The 19,975-nt window shown below is 31.1% G+C and overlaps 1 protein-coding gene across 1 annotated transcript in view; it reads left to right on the top strand.

The window, feature by feature from the left end:
* The first annotated feature begins 590 nt into the window (after positions 1-590).
* LOC111288350 (sodium/hydrogen exchanger 8-like) overlaps positions 591-19,975 on the top strand; it is a 28,209-nt gene continuing 8,824 nt past the window's right edge. Inside the window, exons 1-15 of the mRNA XM_022879213.2 lie at positions 591-816; positions 4,851-4,901; positions 5,026-5,117; positions 6,139-6,216; positions 6,295-6,452; positions 6,645-6,746; positions 6,821-6,938; positions 7,860-7,912; positions 7,990-8,055; positions 8,354-8,398; positions 9,731-9,786; positions 10,898-11,082; positions 11,500-11,547; positions 11,649-11,756; positions 12,697-12,928. Of these exons, the coding sequence (XP_022734948.2) occupies positions 606-816; positions 4,851-4,901; positions 5,026-5,117; positions 6,139-6,216; positions 6,295-6,452; positions 6,645-6,746; positions 6,821-6,938; positions 7,860-7,912; positions 7,990-8,055; positions 8,354-8,398; positions 9,731-9,786; positions 10,898-11,082; positions 11,500-11,547; positions 11,649-11,756; positions 12,697-12,928 (1,603 nt within the window). The 5' untranslated portion in view covers positions 591-605. The remainder of the gene's footprint in view (positions 817-4,850; positions 4,902-5,025; positions 5,118-6,138; positions 6,217-6,294; positions 6,453-6,644; positions 6,747-6,820; positions 6,939-7,859; positions 7,913-7,989; positions 8,056-8,353; positions 8,399-9,730; positions 9,787-10,897; positions 11,083-11,499; positions 11,548-11,648; positions 11,757-12,696; positions 12,929-19,975) is intronic.

Here is a 19,975-nt window from a genome sequence, read left to right as displayed (position 1 = left end):
CATTTTTTCAACCAATAGAATTGATCTAAAGAAAATGAATAAACATAAACCCTTTGAAGGGAGATGTTCGTTCAAGATATTTATAAAAAAATGAAATTAATACGTTGTTTACTCTTAAATTTAACAAGAATAATACATTAAATGATTTTTTAAATAATAATTTAACTAATCTTAACAAGTTTTATAAACAATTTTTATATGTATAAATTAAAAGATGCATACTAATAATTTTATTTTTTTATTTGATCATGTCACCCGGTTTAAATGCCTAAATAAAAAAAAGTAAACCAATTATATAGACACCTATGCTATGTTAGTAACACATGCAAGAAAACTTCCAGCCAATTACTTTTATTCCTTGTTTAATTAAATGTTTGACTTTAATTAGAGACAAAGCTTGAAAACCAAAGGGGGTGGAGAAACTGGCACCCCAGCATTAAAATTTCAATTAAAAAATGTCAGGTTGAAATATTAATACTATAGAATGGAGAGGGAAATTAATTTCCCTATAAAATGAAAAAGAGTTTAGTGATCTCTTTGTAAAATTCAAGTCCAAAGGTTCACATGTACAAAAAAAATATATAGTTATTCGATGCTCATAAAAAATGGCGGAAGTGAAGGAGGATCTGCATGTGCTGCCATTAAGAATGTTAGAAGAAAGTAGCAACAGCTCTTCTACGTCATCCCCAGTTGATGGGGTTGTCTTTGTTGGGATTTCTTTGGTGTTGGGAATTGCTTCCAGACATCTTCTTCGCGGTACCAGAGTTCCTTACACTGTCGCTTTGCTCGTCATTGGCATTGCCCTTGGCTCTCTCGGTTCGTCTCTTCTTTTCCTTTTTCTTCTCCTGATGATGATCTTTTATGGGTTTGACCTTTTTTCAATTTTTTCTATCATCCATATACATCGAAAAATTTTGTTAATTTCATTTTTACCGTATCAAACGTTTCTTTCTTTCTTTTTTATTCTTGTCAGATTATGGAGCTTTTTCTTTATAAATCAAAATTCTGGAAATTGTGATTCATCATCCAAGTTGCGAATCACATGAAACAACCTAAATATCATAACTTCTATATATATATATATATATATATATATATATTGAACTTCTGTTTCTTCGTGGTAATTGATCAATAAATGAGGACCAAAATTTGGTCATGCTAAGCTGGATGATCATTACGTGTGTTTGTGGTGAGGTTTTATAGAAGGGTAAAATCCTAAAAACATATAAGAGAAAGAAAAAGAGTGATTAACAATAGAGGCTGAGAATAAGCATAGTATTTATATCTCGATATTTAAGTAGAAATTGATTTTTAAAAAAAATGAGATAGCATGAAAGTGTATATATGCCAGATTAATAAGATATCCTTGGATGGTGCTACTTATGAGATGGGAGGTTTTGAGCCTAGACTACGTGAGATCAACCTTAAAGTACTAGAGCTAATCTTCTGGGCTTAGATTAAGTTGATAGTTGACTATCCATTGAGACAAGATAATAGTACGTGGAGTGTTGATGTAGTTGAGTTGATGTGGTTTAATATGTTAGCTTGATCAAAATGATCAAAGTGGCTCTAATAATTAGTTGAAAAAAATCTGTTTTCCCTTCTGTTTGGTTTAAGAAAATCTAAAATTTTTCTTATAAATCTAGATCGTGAGAATATAATTTTTATATTTAATTTAAAATTATTTAATTTTAAAAAAAAAATATCAAAATTTTAACGATACTTAAAATATTTCGAGATCAAAATCTCTATTTTTTTATGATATTTTATGATTTTTTATGATTGTAGACAAAATCTTACTTGAACTTCATATTTTAATTAAATAAAAAATTATTTTTTCTTATGTTATCTTTTTTAAAAGTAACATTCGTTAATGAAATTAAATTTTTTTTAAATCAATTTTGACGGTTTATAATAGAAAAAACACAATAATTATTTTTTATATGATTTATATTTTGTATTTTTATCACTGTAATTTTTTTTAAATATATAATCATTATTTTATGTGTGGCCTTTGTTCCAACTTATTACTATATATTTTTTTAAAAAAAAGGCAATAATTGATAATAAACCCACCAAGTGAGGCAATCCACTCGGAACTTGTGCCACAGATCCCCATTTCAGATTTCTAGACCCAGCAACTGATAAAAGTTTAATGGAACTCACGTTTCCCAGAGCCATTTCATTAATGTTGTCAGATTCCATAAACCCAACGTCCTTTTAACGGCCTAAAGTGCTGAGCCAAATACCTAATAACAATACCTAATACCTGACATCCAAAGCCTTCTCAACCATGGGCAACAATATGCAAGTGCTTTGATTGCATCATTGTTGATTCGCTCGCTAGCATCTGGGCCAAGATGGACCTTTCAGACTTGCTGTTATCAGTGAAAGTGTAGCATCAGTAATGTCCCGACAGAAATCACAACTTGTTTCTCGAAGTGCCCTCGCTTGGAGACTAACTATTGCATCTGCTGATCCTGCTGCATGAAATTTAAGTCTCTGGAGATTCTTGCATCGTGAGGAGAGTGAGACCGCAGCTGCAGTGTGAAATTTGTTAGAACGAAGGTCCAAAGCAAAGAACCTAAAAAACTGCAGCTTCATCAATGTTTTTTAAAGAAAATCGCAGAAGTTATTTTTTAAAATAATCAATTACGGCGTATATTTATTTATTATACAATAATTAATCATTATAATATTTTTAATATAATCAATTATTATGTTCATTTAAAAAATAAGTTAGTATTTATTCATTATTATTTAAAAAAATCAATTATTACTTTTTGTTATATAAACGTGATAATTATATAATTTAAGATTTTTTAAAAAATTAAATATTGTATTTCTTTGAAAATTAATGTTGTAATTGATCACTATTTCAATTTTTTTTTATATTTGGCCATTGCATTATTTATCGATTATTTTTTTAATAAAATATTGTGTTTGTTATGTTATTAATAATATTATGATAAAAATATATGATTTAATACACTTAAATTTCTCCAACCAAACACATGAATTTGAAAATGGAATATCAAAAAAATCACACTTTCGCTTAGAGATTACACTTTTTGGAATATCATACTTTCCCCCAAATGCAACATTAGTAAATCAAATATCCCTTTAAATCTAAAAATACCTCTAACAATATGTTTGTTACTTGAGAAAAATACATTAAGATTTTTAAGTTTTAAGCATAATTCAATTCAAGTCTATTAGTTTAAGAAATAGACACCACGTTAAGGGGTGTAAATGATATATTAGTACTCGTAAGCTATTCGAATTCGATTCAAAGAAAACTTGAATTTGATTTGATTATTATCGAATCGAGCTCGAATAGCTTTACTTATCGATCGAGTCGAATTCGAATATTCTTATATCTGGTTCGAGTAGCTCGCGAGCCTAATCGAGCTTTTATATTTAAATATATTTTTATTATTTTAATTAATAAACTATTTCAAATTCGAGTTCGAGCTTGAGTATAAATAATCAAATTTTTATTGAGTATATGAATCGAGCTTATTTTTACATATTAATCGAGTTTAATCGGGCGAGCTCGAGTAGCTCGAATTCGATCACGAATCGAGCTCGAACTTGAAAAATAAAACTCGATCGAGTTTGAGTCGAATATCGAGTCGCGGATTGTGAGTCGAGCTCGAGCTTCTCACTGTGTTGGTTCGACTCGGCTCGATTACACTCCTAACTACGTTCTAAAACTTTTTAATTAATAAGACACTAAAGTTTTTCTATCAATTAATTCTATTAAAAGATTCATTAAAAGATTATTTTACCTTTGAAAAATCAATATCATTAAATACTCACATAAAATAATTATTTATAATAATAATTTTTTTCTTAAAATATATAAAATATATTAATAATATATAAAAAAAATTTTTAGGTGAAATATATAAAAACGAAATTCACAATTATAGATAATATTTTTTTAATAAAATATTTTTTTCTTATTATATGTTAAATGTTCTTATCATAATATTTTTTCTTATTATAATTTTAAATTTTGTTTTTATGTATAGCACCTAAAGATCTTATTTATATATTTTAAGAAAAAATTATTATTATAAATAATTATTTTATGTGAGTATTTACTTATTATATGTTTTATGTTCTTATATGTACAGTATATACAAGCAAAATTCACAATTATAAATAATATTTTTTTTCACTCAATTATTTTTTTATTATATGTTATATGTTTTTATTATAACCTTTTTTCTTATTATAATTTTGAATTTTTTTATATATTGCACATAAAAACCTTTTTTTATATATTATTAATATATTTTAAGAAAAATATTATTATTATAAATAATTATTTTATATGTGTATTTTTTTATTATATGTTACATGTTCTTGTTATAACATTTTTTTTCTTATTATAATTTTGAAATTTGCTTGTATATATAACACTTAAAAATCTTTTTTTTATATATTATTAATGTATTTTTAAAAAATTATTATTATAAAAAATTATTTTATGTAAGTATTTACTTATTATATGTTATATGTTATTGTTATAATTTTTTTCTTATTATAATTGTAAATTTTGATTTTTCAAAGATAAAATAATTTTTTAATAAATATTTTAATATCTTATTAATTAAGTAATTTTAAAAAAAGATATCCATTTTTCAAATTAATGAATCTAAGTTGTATTATATTTAAAACTCAAAGATAGGATTATATTCTACTGTTTATACTTTTATTTTTTGTCCTTTAATCATGGTTTTTACCACTTCATAACAAATGCTTTGCTCTATATTTCTTTATTCTTTTGTTGTCCTCCTTAGAAATTATTTACTCATTGTGGGTGATTCCTTACCGTGCAGAATATGGTACAAGTCATAAATTAGGAAAGATTGGTGATGGCATTCGTCTTTGTAAGTTTCAAGAACTTCTTCTTGTTCTCTTCTTTTGACAAATTTAAGATAGTTTTTATCTGAAAAGGTATATCTAGTTTATCCAGAATTAACTATGAAACTAAGTGTTACTTCTAATTTGCAGGGAAGAGTATTGATCCTGACCTTTTATTAGCAGTTTTTCTTCCTCCCTTACTTTTTGAGAGTGCCTTTGCAATGGAAGCGCACCAGATAAAGGTCTGTATTTGCTACCTTGGCTTATACGTACATCAGACTACTCACATTCACTGGGCAACAAAAAAAAAGCATGCTTCTAAACGCCAGTCATTTGAGTTCTTGCATTCAAAATCCTCTGTTCTATCCAACTGGTGTAGTACATGCACAAAAACAGACAAACTGACTCCAACTACGCTGTTCTTTTCTCTACGTAATGAATGGTAGGTACATTTATAGAAGTTCTAGGTAGATATGGGGGTTTTAATAGCTACAACCAGGGTTGTTTACTAGGATCATGCCTGGTTGTAAAGGGGAGCATTAAGTGGTGTTATTGGATATAGGTAGAATTGGGGGGTTTTTATTGGCTTTATCTTCAGTTGGGCTTCTCAACTTATAGCTGAGTGGTTTTAGTTGGATGCTTGTTACCTTCTACTCAAACTCAGCATACAAGGCACCTTATGTAAAAATCTTAAAAATTGTAGCAGATTGAGGACCTCTGAAAGGAAGATTGTGAATTGCTAATCCTCATTCTTCTCTCCTATAGGTTGTTTTGTCTGAATCAAAGCATTTTTTTCTCTAATTTTTGCTTATTTACTTGCTTCATTTATCACCCTTTTTTATGTTTTGGACTTGGAGGAAAAGGAAAGGAGAGGAAATGGAGAGATAGAAGAGAAGGGGGAAGGATAGGGTATTACTAACTCTCTATTCCTTTATGCTTACCTTCCTTCCCCTCAACCCCATTGAAGTGTTAGTCTTTATTCTCTATTTTTTTAGTTTTCATCCCCTTTCTGTGTGCATATGGAATGTTTTAGATTATTGCTAACTACTTATGGTTTTAGACTTGCTTCAAAGGGTTTTCTTTATTCTGTACTTTGATTCACCACCTTCGGTTGATTTTTATTTTTCTTTCAGTAAAAGGGAGGATTGCTGAACTTTTTTCCTGTTACCTCAGCTGATGTATGTTTGTAACATTATGCCATCCAATAGGCTATGACTTAAAACATTAATGGACTTTGAAAAACTGTTGCTTGTATGTTAACAGAGGTGTATGGCACAAATGATTCTGCTCGCTGGTCCAGGAGTTCTTATTTCAACCTTCTGTCTTGGATCTGCTCTGAAGGTATTTTACCTTTTTTGCTTAGAAAATTGATTTTTTTTTTTAATTTTGTAATTTACTTTAGCTGTATTTACCTTCCAGCTCACTTTTCCATATGAGTGGAATTGGAAAACATCACTGTTGCTTGGGGGACTTCTGAGTGCTACTGATCCTGTGGCTGTTGTGGCTTTGTTGAAGGAGCTTGGTGCAAGCAAAAAACTGAGCACTATAATTGAAGGAGAATCCTTGATGAATGATGGGTATTTTACGTATTTAGAAATTTATTCTTTGATCTTTTTGTATTATGCTGTATGAAACACTCTACCTATTACCTGATGTATCGGATTATGTGAAGCCTACATGTTGCTTAAATATATCAAATGTTTCAATGTTGTTTCATGATTTGTTTTACATGTTTTGTAGCTATAATTGTGGTTAATTTGTGTGTCCAGGACAGCAATTGTGGTCTATCAGTTATTCTATAAAATGGTCCTTGGACAGAGCTTTGGTTGGGGTGCCATTATTGAATTTCTGGCCAAAGTCTCACTTGGAGCGTAAGTATCATTCATTTTCCTGGAACAACTGTGATAGATGATGCTCTGGTTTTAAGACCCTCTTTTGGTTTCAGTGTAGGCATTGGTATTGCTTTTGGGATAGCATCTGTTTTGTGGCATGGATTTATTTTCAATGATACAGTGATTGAGATTGCATTGACGCTTGCTGTGAGCTACATTACTTACTTCACCGTATGTTCTCTCCTAACTTTTTGACACCAGTTTGAAAGGTCTCTTTCATTAGCATTTCAATCACATACCCATTACTGCAACTCCTTATAAAATTATTAATGATAACTCAAGGTTTCTTAAATAGGAGCTTCAAATCACAAATCCAGATTGAAGAGCTGAATCTTGAGCCTCAATAGCTGTTTAACTTCTTTTTTTCTTCTTTAGCTGATTATCTCCCTATGTTCTCTTGAAGTTTTTGGTTTCATTGACCTGTTCACTTCCTTTTTTGCTCTGGTTATGACAGATAATAGATTGCATAATGTTGAGGATTCTCTTCATTTTTTTTTAAATTTTGCTTTCAATGCACTTATTTAAGTAACTGAGCTGCCAATCTTATATTGTTATATAAGCCAGAAACAGATTACATGATAGAGAAACAATATCAGGTTAAAAAAGTCATGAGAAACAATCAAATCTTAAGTTGTGAGGAAGTCATGACTCTCCTACATTGAGGTCCCAAGTTTAAATCCCCCTCCTCCAAATTAACAATGAAAATGTAAAATAAGAAAAAAAAAGAAATTTGCGGTTCAAAACTTTTTTTCCTTTTCAATTGTATTCATCTTCTAGGGAGTTCTATAGGAAGAAGTCATTCATTTTTTTCTCGGTTCTCACACGCTAAAGTTTTAACCATTAGCAAATTAATGCTAGCATCATGATTTTTTATATTTGTGTTCAGAGACTATCTATTTATCACCAAATTTGTCTTGTTCTTAACAACTTTTTTTCATCAGTTTATTTTCTAATATTTTTTCTTGAGAAAGATGCATCTTTCTATGCATAATCAGTTAAAAAATTGTCAAATCTCATAACATATCGCATACACCAATTTATTACTTGAAAGAGCTTTATGGACAAGAACTTAATATGCATTTTATGTTATAGGCTCAAGAAGGTGTTGATGTTTCTGGTATTCTGGCAGTGATGACTTTAGGCATGTAAGTAGAACAGCTCTACATGATTCCTTTGCTAATTCAGATAAAACAGATCTCTTGACGTTATGATTGATGGGCAGGTTTTATGCTGCTGTTGCAAAGACAGCCTTTAAGGGCGATGGTCAGCAGAGCTTGCTTCACTTTTGGTATGCCTTGTGCCTTTCTAGTTTTGTGTAATATCCTGTCTGATCAATGATTTCAACGCTGAAAGTGGATTATGCTGCCTTTTCTAATGTCTGAATTATTTTGTTAATAAAAAAAAAGGAATAAAAACCATTCACATTATGCTGTGCAGTGCCTATTGTGACTGCTAGTAAGATGAGATGTCTTATTGGCTGTAGATTCATCTTTGATGTATTGAGATATATGTAATATGTTAACTAAAATAAACTTCTTGGATGCTTTACCTTAACTTTTTTATCATCTTTCTTTTTCCTTCTTCAGGGAAATGGTTGCTTATATTGCAAATACATTAATTTTTATCTTGAGGTAACACCTTGCTTTGGCCTCTAAGGTCCTTTATCTTGTAATTTAACTCATTGCTGACTCATATATATATACATGTATATATGTGCAAAGATTATGAACGAGAACCTTGTAGAATTTTGTCCATTCCAAAGTAGACTGTTGATTTACTTCTTGTTTCCTTAGCTGGTATTATGGTGTTGTTTTATTTTTATTTTTGAGTCAATTATTTGTTGAGAAATAATACAAGTTCTGAATTCTCTACCATTAAAGTTCAAATTTACAACCTTCTACAGTTCTGATTTGATATGTAGTTGCTTTGAAAGTTAGAAATGATTCAAATTAATGTAGCTGGTTAAAGTAGCTAGAAAGGTTCGAATAAGCCCTAAAGGTGAGACTGGATACAAGATATCATAAATAAATTTGAAGCATCATGCCTAAAGGTCTTAGACGTAAGTCATTACATATAAGGAGATGGATGTCACTGCTTACAGTAGCAAATGGTTTCAAGAGCTTGTGTTCTTCAGAGCATAATAGTATAAGGCTATAAGCTTTCTAAATTATCTGCTTCAAGAGAGCAAAGACATCTACAATACCTTTATGAAACTGTATGAAGATGTTTCCAAAAGTATAAGCCACCAGTTTTACTCATCAATAACATGAATAAGAAATAAGACAGTACTTCTTTGATTGTGAACAGCTTTGAAGAAGTGGTGAAGTCATTTCATGACATTCCTTGCCGTTAACCTACTAGAAATTCATGAAGTTTGTTCCAACATAGAATTTTTCTGAAGAGGAGATTTGAATTGTGAATACTTAAGATTTTTAATTTGGAAAATGAAGTCTTTGGTCATTTTTTTTTTCTCTGCGAAAGAAAAGAAATGAACAAAAATAATTTTTCTGATGTAAAAGATGGTTGGATATCCCCATTACACAAAGCTTAACGCTTTATGTAGGAGAGTAGTTCAACTGATGGAATCTTCTAAATTCACTAGGAGGCTTAAAAGGAGTTCATTATCATACTTTAACTACATAGAAATTGGCAATGGGCCATCTCATTCTCATTTGCATATATCTTTTGTGTTTTTTTGTTGGCCTATACATATATATCTATTATTTAAAATCTGATCATCATGACAGCAATCAATGTATCAAGATAACTAATAGAGTGGTGTATTAAAATCAGACTAGCAAGAAGACTAGATACACATGGGGTCAAAGCTCTTTTATTCCCGTAACTGCTTTAGAAAGGGGAAATTTTTTCTTCATTACTTTCTTTCACTCAATGAACTATGACATTTGAATGAAAAAAGTATCTTATATCAACTAAGATTTTTTATTTTTTTACTTTTGCAGTGGAGTTATTATAGCTGAAGGTGTTCTTGGCAATTATAGGATAATTGAGAACCATGGTATTGTTCAGTTTTTGTTGGTCAATTTAGAAGAAATTAATTTTCTTTTCATTCAATTTGAAATCAATAATGAATTGCTGAGCTTAATTGGATGTGTGAAAGAAAGGCACATGGACACACACATACAGAGGGGAAGGGAGGAGTGAGTGTAAGAAGAATGCTCATGGCTGTTTCAAATCATTCACATAATGCTGATTGATTTTAGTATAGGCATGATTGTAGTGGTCCAAGGCTAAAAATACCAAAGAAAGAGATTTAAAAGAGGGAAATTCACTATGTGGGACAAAATTAGTTTCTAAAATTGGATATTACACTTAATTTTAATACCTGTTTTTTAGCAATAAGCATACCAAAAAAAAAGTGATTAAAAATAGAAAAGACTGCTAAAGGATATATAGAAAGCTAAGAAATTCACTATGTGGGAAAAAATGAGTTTCAAAAATTGGATATTAGACTTATTTTAAGTACCTTTTTTAGCAACTAGCATACAGGAAAACTGATTAAAAAAAACCTGCTAAAAGATACAAAGAAAACTAAGAGAGTGAAGAAACATGTCATCATCAACTTACAGATCTTACTGATTAGTTTAAAGACACTATGATGCTGAATCTGTCCTATATTACCCTATAAAAGAAAGCACATTAAGCTCTATCAAGTTGGCACTTAAGGACATGTTCACCTGCCTTGAACTTTTTTTTTTTTTTTTTTGTAATGCCTAAATTTAATTGTTCTATTAAAGATTTTGGATATCTGGTACTCAAATAATGCTAGTTTGTACACTTTTCATATGGAAAAGGAGTAATATTACTGTTTCCATGCACTTTTAATATTTTATTTTAGTTGGAAAAGTTTGTCAATTAACCATCTTCCAACATATTTTCTCTAGTGACTGATATTTTAATTATTGAATAAAGAATGTTTTATACTATTACTTGCAGCTCCTTGCTTTTTATCATCTTCTCTTGAAATTGCTTGTGCATACTTTTCAAGTCTTTTTATGTTTTCACTACATGATAAAATTCCACAACTCTCATGGTTGTTATCTCTTTATGTCTACCCAATTAAACAATTTTTCTGTTAAAGAAACATCATAAATCTGTTTTACCTTCAGGATATTCATGGGGTTATCTGATTCTTCTTTACGTCTTTGTGCAAATATCACGTTGCATCGTTGTTGGAGCATTATATCCATTTTTACGATATTTTGGATATGGATTGGATTTAAAGGAAGCCACCATCCTAATATGGTCAGGGCTCCGAGGGGCAGTGGCATTATCACTTTCTCTATCCGTTAAGGCAAGTTTGCATGGGTTTACATATTTGCTTATTTGTTTACATATTTCTATTTTACATGAATTCAACTTCTTGACGGCTGATATTAAATGCTTAGAATTGGTGTTAAATATAAAATTTTGTGGCACTAATTTACACATTTTTTGACTATATATGATTATAACTTTGTTATGGGCCAAAATGTGAGCTAGTATTGAAACTTTTATATGGTTTCTTTAGGATTTTCATGTTGCATAGCTTTTCTTTCTAAGTAATTAACTGGCCAAAGGTGAGCATTGTAACACATCCTTCTCAATCTATAAAGCAAACAAAATGCACTATTATCCATATGCGTTTCTATGATTTCTATCATAGTAAGGTATCTTTTATGTGTTAATAGTGATTTAATTTTATTTTGGTTGAATTCTTGATTACTTGTAGCGTTCCAGTGACAGCTCAACAAAAATCAGTTCTGAAACAGGAAGCCTGGTGAGTATTTTTGCAACACGCATCCTGATCATGTTGTAATGCTTAGATGCTTCATGGGTATATAAATGGAAAATCATATTGATATTATTAACTTACTGCAGTTTATTTTCTTCACTGGTGGAATTGTACTCTTGACACTTATTGTGAATGGATCAACTACACAGTTCATTTTACATTTCCTAGATATGGATAAACTATCAGAAACAAAGGTACGCTCAATTACTTCCCTGAATATTTTGAGTTCCCCTCTCTCACATGTCATGCTGGTTGCTCTATATTTTAAAGAATAGAATTTGTGTTGCATGATTTTGATGGATGGTAGTGAGCTTATTGCATGCCACTTTTAGCTGAAATTCTTGCTGGAATAGAATCTAGGCTAGTGGTTGGGTGAATGTCTAAAATCTTTTTCAAAACTGCTTTATTGAGCATCCAACCCAAAATCAATATGCAATGGGTGGAGAGGTCCAACCTAAATATATGACCATGCATCTAATGTAAAATCAATTGGCAATAGATAGAGCAGCCTGACTTGAATATTTGGCTAAATCAAACTCAGTACTTTAACTGATTTGGAGTAGTACCAGTGTACCACTAAGAAATATATCATGCTGAAATTCTTCAATGACAACTCCAATGGCATAAAAGGGTGATAATGTTATTTTATGAAACCAATAAATCTTTTAGTAATTTTGACTGAGATGTAGTCAATGATAAAGATAATTAAAATGCTACACCACTGTTAAAGGAAAAAAACTGGAAAAAAATGCACTTTTCCTAAATGGTCAATCTGGCAATATTTCTGAAATTCATAAGTAATTGTAATTTATACTTAGTTCAAATTCACTTATTATATCTTGTTAAACTTTTGTGTTAGACAGAGAAGAATAAGTAAAATATACATTGCATCTTTTGATGCAAGCATAAAATATGTGCACAATTATTACAGATATGGGTTGTTTTAAAAAACTTCCCTATATTTCCTTGCAAGGAATTTGGTCTGAGTTCAGTAGTCTAAACTTGCCTTTTGTATGCTTGATATACATGTTATGGATTTTTTCCCTATATTTTCGTGTAGTTTTATCTTTTCCATCACTTTGGTTGTAAGATTCCATTTTTGATTTTGCATTTACATTTGTTTCTACATGACAGAAGCGTGTACTGGACTACACAAAATATGAAATGTTGAACAAAGCATTAGAGGCTTTTGAAGACCTTGGAGATGATGAGGAACTTGGACCTGCTGACTGGCCTACGGTAAAAAGATACATTGCAAGCTTAAACAATTTGGAGGGGGACTGTGTGCATCCTCATACTGCATCTGAAGCTGATAATAACCTGTACCGTTCAAATCTGAAAGATATAAGAATACAGCTTTTAAATGGTAAATACCTCATTTTCTTTTAGTCTTCCTGCTTAATCGTTTTATCATTCGTGCACTGATTGTCAATGCAAGTGTGCTTCCTGTCTTCCTGTCATTGATGCATTTATCCTCTGGGAACTGGATTTTTCTGTCAAGAGCATGAACTCCTATTTGCTAGCTTTTTCCTCTGTATCTTCATCTTTTTCTTTTCACTTCTTAATGACACTGGCTTTTATATATTCTTTGTGGATGGGATATCATGGATTGAGGTTGTGGTTCTTATATAGCATGTACAAAGACTTTTGGTGCTTTCAATTACGGATGTCTCACCAATCAGTTTTATTTCTTAACTCACTGCAGAAATTCATGTTTATTTATCAACTTTTGGGATCCTCTGGTGTTTTCCATGAGGCTTTCTCTGATCACTATGTTTTGAGAATTGTCATTGTAGACATTCAATTTGGTTCAGGCCCGGATCAATTAGGCCTGGTCCAAATGGGTAAGCTCAATTTTGCTTTTATTTTTTATTTTATATTATTTTTATTTTTATTTTTATTTTATATTTTTTTTCCTTTGTATCTTATGTATTTATTATTTATTTATTTATTATTACTATGTATTAATATATGTATATTTTTATTTATTTTATTTATTTATTTTTTGTTAATATTTATATATGTATTTTATTTGTCTAGTTATATATTTATTATTATATTATAATTTATCTATTATTATTATTATTTATTTATCTTGTAATATTTTTTATTTATCTTTTATTTATTTTTTTTATTCGTTTATTTGATTTTTTTTTCTTTTTTTTTGGGGTTGAGATTGAAGGCTTTGAAGAATTCTACCGTGAATGGAAATTCTATTAGAATCCAGATTGGATTCAAAGATTGAATTCCCATCCAAAAAAGAATAGGGATTGATCAGAAACTCTTCTGATCAATCTCTATAAATAGGTACTGGAACAGAAGGAAGAACATATAAAAAATAGAGAAAGAAGCTACTGGCTGAGGAAAAAAAGCAGACAGAAGATTTTTGAAAGCTAAAAGGGGTTTAGAGGCGTTAGAATAGCTTTAGGAATCGGGAGAAAATTTTTGGAGATTTTTTTGTAAATTTTTTTCTGGAAAATTTTCAGATTCCGGTGAACTTTCCTGCGAAAGTTGAATTTTTGGACGACAATTTCAGCCAAGTTTGAAGTTTTCGGTCAGCTGCCCAATTTTCGGTGAAGATTCCCAGAAACCGACCAATTTTTCGACGAACTTCCGACGAAAAACCCAGATTTCGACCAATTTTTCAGAATCCGATGAATATTCAACCAGAGTTCTTCAGAAGTTTTAAAGAGAAGGGAGAGAAAAGGAAAGAAGAGAGAGAGAGGGAATAAGGCTTCTGCTGAAAAAACAAAGGATTCAGCCTTATATACCCTCTCAAAACAATGTCGTTTTTACGTTAAATAATCCAGAGGATCCGCGCGTTTTGCCAAGATCCAACCCAACCCGAGCGTCGACCCGCTTTTCGACCTGCGCGTGATCTGCTTCCCTGAGCCGTTAGCCGAGTCGAGTCGAGCCGTTTTTCGAGCCGCTCCAAGTTTTATTTATTTATTTATTTTTTATTATTATATTATGTTTATTTAATATTCTTTTATCTTTATTTTATTTTTATTTTTGTATTACTTTTTTTTATTTTTTTTATTTTCACTCTTATTTTTTTAGTTATTTTATTTAAATAAAATAAAAAAAAGGTTTTTGAGGAAAAGTTGAAAGTATCAATTTTCCTTAAAAATAAATTTTTAAAACGATTTTTTGAGAAAAAATTGAAAGTATCAATTTTTCTCGAAATTAAGGTTTTCAAAAAATTTTTTTGAGAAAAAGTTGAAAGTATCAATTTTTCTCGAAATTAAAGTTTCAAAAGATATTTTGAAAAAAAGTTGAAAGTATCAATTTTCCTCGAGATTAAAATTTCTAAAAAATATTTTGAGAAAAAGTTGAAAGTATAAATTTTTCCTGCACATAAACAATCATTCTTTTCTTCCTTTTTATTATTTTTTTAATGATTAAATAATCCGACGATGGAGCCTCTGTAAGTGGAACAATAGTTTTTCTTGCATACTCTAGAGGTGAGGTAATTTTTTCAATTTTTTGCTAAAAGTATTAGAGTAAATTAAGAATAATTTTCAATAATTAATCACTTGATAAATTTTTAAGGCTCATTGGATAACACAAATTTAAGTTGGTACCATCTTTTGATGGGCGTTGTGAGGGTGCTATAACCTTCCTCACACGTAATCGAATTCGCGAACCCTGTTCTGGTTAGTAGACCTGAACCTATTCTTTTAGGGATCCTTAAACTTAAGTGTTCCCTGAAAGGATAGATTCTTTAGGTGGCCAATCGCATCTAGATAAAAAAATTGGTGGCGACTCCCTTCAAGTCAATGTCTAGCGATAGATCTTCGGATCTAGACGTTATGACAGCTTGGCGACTCCACTGGGAACTTTGAGAGTCAGGCCGACAAATAATTTGTGTTATCCAAAAGCCTAATAAAATTGAACCTTTTTTGTATATATGTGTTATTATCCATTCATGTTTATTTACCTTGTTAATTATGTCATTCATATGCATGTGCATAGCATGAGCTCTACACCCGAGCTCTGTCCCTCTAGGAGGGAGTAAAGTACCTATTGCTTTCGTGAGGTGTAATGCTTCCGCAGTGGTTAGCGAAATACTCCTACTCAAATTGAACTTTTTCGCTTGTAGCCTGTAATAGGTGAGGATTAGAGTGCCTTACTAGTCTGTGATGGACAAGGATGTAAGGAGCAATTTGAAAACATTTAGATTTTAACCTTGAACCACATATAGTGAACCTTAAAAGTGCCTAAACCTAGGATAGAGCCTTTTTTACCCAATGATAGATATACCCTGAAATTAAGACACAAAAAAGGTGTTTATCTAATCATTTTGATTATTTAACTTTGTGTATCATTTTCATTATCATATGTAACATTGTGCATCAGCATCACTTTCATTCCATCCATGGAATTAACTATGTTGTTTGTCTGATTGTATGCATCTGCATTACTTTCATGATCATGTTTTAACACAATCATTTGCATCCATTTCATATTAGATTTCATTCAAGAAAATGTACATTTCATTCGTGCATCAAAGCATCATACATAAAGCATAGCATAACATTTTTAATCATAATTGTGATGCTAAAGGTTCAAGGATAGCTCTATCTAGTAAGAACCTTGCGCATCGATACAACACAAGATCCAGAGCCAGATAAATGGAGTAGAAAAATTCTCACAGATTTGAAAAGATAGAAAAAGCACAGGAAAAGATTGAAAGTGAGTTAAGCAAGATTCTGGATGCTCTTAATAAGCTGAATAAGGGAAAAAGAGTTGAAGAAGATACAAGCCAACAAGTTCCCTCGTTGTAAGAAGTGGTTGACTCTTTATATCCTTCAGGTTTTGGCCTACCTCAGGCCCAGTCTACTCAAGAGGTTTCACCGCAACACTTCACATATCCAACATATTTTGGAATACCGTCAGCTTTCAACCCATGGCATTATAATAACTATGTAAATTCTGTCTTTATTGAAAAAGCAGTAGAACCAATTCTTGATCTAGATGATCTAAAAGAGAAGGAGAAAGAAAAGATAAAAGTGGAAACTTAAGAAAGCTCCAAGATTAGTATGCTAGAGCAAAGGCTACGGGCTGTGGAAGGATTTGGTTTTTATGGGTCAGTTGATGCTGCTGGACTCTGCCTAGTCTCTGATGTGGTCATTCCTCATAAGTTCAAAGTACCAAAATTTGAAAAATATGATGGTACGAAGTGTCTCAGAACTCACATCACCATGTATTGTCGGAAGATGACAGCTCATGCTCATGATGAAAAACTCTTAATGCATGTCTTTCAAGATAGCCTTACTGGCTCTGCGGCCAGATGGTATGTTCAACTGGACAAAATTCGCATTCGTTCTTGGAGCAATATGGCACATGACTTCATCAGTCAATATTGACATATTATCGATTTGGCCCCTGATCGTTTGTCTTTACAGAATCTGAAAAAAAAAGGTAAATGAGTCTTTTAAAGAGTATGCCCAGAGGTGGAGGGATGTTGCTTCTCAGGTACAACCTCCTCTGACTGAGAAAGAAACTACAGTGTTATTTGTCAACACTTTGAAGTCTCCCTATTATGAAAAGATAATAGGTGCAACAAAGAATTTCGTCGACATGATAATCTCTGGAAAAATTATTGAAAGTGCCATAAAAAATGGCAAGTTGAAAGGAGGAGAAACCAAGAAGGCATCAAAAAAGAAAGAAGCTGAAGCTCAAGCTGTGAGCTTTGATAGACAACAATTCAGGAGTTATCAACTCTATCCATCCCAAGGTTACTCTTCATATTATCTTGATGTGAATAATACCTCATCCTACTCATACTAGTTAGCTTCACAACCACCTTATTCATCCACATACCGATTAATTTTTAGCCCTCAAGATTTTACATATAGCCTTAACATTCAAGCTCTTACAAGAACCCAAATTCACCTTACTAACCCAGCAAGTGGTTCACGAGAACAACGGACTACTCGAGAAAAACCTGTATTTGATCCAATCCCTATGACTTATACAAAGTTATATCGAGAACTCTATAATAGCTATTTGATTGCCTCCAACCATGTGGAGTCACTTAAATCACCTTATTCAAAGAGGTATGATCCTACAGCCCACTGCGACTACCATTATGGAATTACTGGCCATTCTATTAAAAATTACATTGCTTTAAAACATAAGGTGCAACGGTTGATCAATGATGGATGGTAAGTTTTGATTAAGAAAAAGCAACAACATCTAATGTTAGCGCTCTGAGTGATAATCAAGAACACATTGGTCAGAAAGGGTCCAAAGAGTCACAATAAATTGAGAGGCAAGATGTCAATAGAGATTCTTCACCTGATCGCATAGGGGGATAATTTTAAAAAAGGGAGATATGGTTGGTTGAAGGTTTTTTTTGTTATTTTAGGATTTTTTTTCTAGTAATGTTAGATTTCTTTTTGCAATATGACTTCACTTGTTATCATTTTAATAAAGACAAGTTAATGCATTTCATTACATTTTCTTTTTCACTCGATCAATACTCCATGCTTTGTTACTTTTCATTCTCATTCTCAAATTTCAAATGATGAATACTTAGATAATCATAGTAATAATTTTGGGATTTAATTTTGAGAACTCATCCATGATAATATGAGGAGATGATTTGAGCAAAAAAGTAAGTTGTTACCAGAGGTGAAATAGACATGTCTTGAAGATGTGCAATTTTTTTTTTTACAGGTTCACGAGCTTTGTTCAATAGATGATGTTCAAAAAAGGCATTCACAATTGAGATGAAAAATGGCCATCTTTCTTTTACCATTCGAAAAATCATTTATTGTTACCTCTTTGAGCCTATTATGATTTTTTTTTCTGAAGAACCCTAACTAAGGATCACCCTCTACACTGGGGGATAATTTTTGAAAAAATATCACAAAAGGTCTCAAAAATGAAAAAAAAAAGAAAAGAAAAAGAAAAAAATAAATGTCACACATGACTTGAGGCAAAGCAATGAGAATCCTTTGTGAGAAAAAAAAAGTAGTAAAATGATGTGGGGGTAAAATGTCAAGTTGCATCAAATGATCTTTCAATCTTGAACCTTTTTAATATATGTTTTGAGCCTATTATATACATTTCTTTTATGACCCCTCACCTTGACCTACATTACAACCTTGAAAAGTCCATTTGGATCAAGTGTGAATGCTTAACTTGAATGATTATATATTGAGCGAAGGCATGCTCATGATGAAACAATAGAACCATGCTACATTGCTCTAAAGTTGGAAGTATGGAAGATATCAACAATGGATGAAAAATGAGAAAAAAAAAGATGAAAAAAATAAAAAAAAAGAAAAAAATGAGAAAATGAAAAAAAAGATATTCAAATTGAAAACCTGAAAGGGTGATTTTAGTAGAAAAAGATCCAGGTCAAATGGTTCATATGGATGAAAGATCAAAGACATCTGAAGACCCTTCAAAGACTGGGGTAAAGTTCGCCTAGTTCAAAATGACTCCAACAATAAATGGAATGAGTTTTTGAAAAAGAATCCTAGATTAATGTTGAGAATTGTCTGAATCTTCATCGTTTGGACATACCATTCATCTCTATGACATGTATTCAATTTATTTCCTTTCCCATTTGTTTTGTACCAAAATAGTTTTTCATTGATTATCTTTACCATAATTCACCTTGTGTTCTCTTATTGTTACACCCCTAGAATGAATTGAGAAAATATTTGATTGCATTGTATTTGTCAAAGAATTGAAATGATAATGAATGAATGAATATGTGTTTAAAAGAGTCTTGCATTCATTTGAAAAGAAATCTAAGATGATGGTGGTAACAAAATGGAGAAATGGTAGAAACCCAAAAGAGATGATTTGGAAGGATATATGATGCCACCAAATGGAGAATATGATGAGACAAATCTTGAAAAGTGGTATAACTAAGTGATGAGTACAAGGATGAATTGATCGATATGATTTGCAAGTTATGATTGAATGATGAAAACAATAAGTGGACAAAGTTTGTTTTGGAATGATTAATGCTGAGACACCTATGAGTAATGACCCAGTGATGGTGGATGAAACTTGTTCTAAAATTTGTTAGTGTGAGAAGTTCATTGAATGATGGTTAAGTGATGATCGATTGATGAAACTTATTTCAAAGTATTGAGAAACTGAACAAGGGAGAATGTGAGATGGTAAAGTCTTGAGGACCATATTCCACAATTATTTAAGATTTCATGACATTATTAACATTCGCATTATATGCATCATGGTGGCATCATTGCTTGAATAGGACATACACATAATTTGATGAATTAAACTTTGTTTGGACATGCATGGCATTGTGAGAATATAGGTTGCCACATTTGTATCTTTGGTCATAACATTCATTCATGCAAAATTTTGAGTCACTTGAAAAAGAAATTGTGAATATTTTGATGGGAATTTTTGAGAACTCAAA

The sequence above is a fragment of the Durio zibethinus genome, chromosome 4 (assembly GCF_047325235.1).
Source record: "Durio zibethinus cultivar Kanyao isolate XHJ-2024 chromosome 4, ASM4732523v1, whole genome shotgun sequence".
Classification (NCBI taxonomy): Eukaryota; Viridiplantae; Streptophyta; class Magnoliopsida; order Malvales; family Malvaceae; genus Durio; species Durio zibethinus.
The sequence above is the reverse complement of the archived record's forward strand: the minus strand, read 5'-3'. Positions and strand labels throughout refer to the sequence as shown.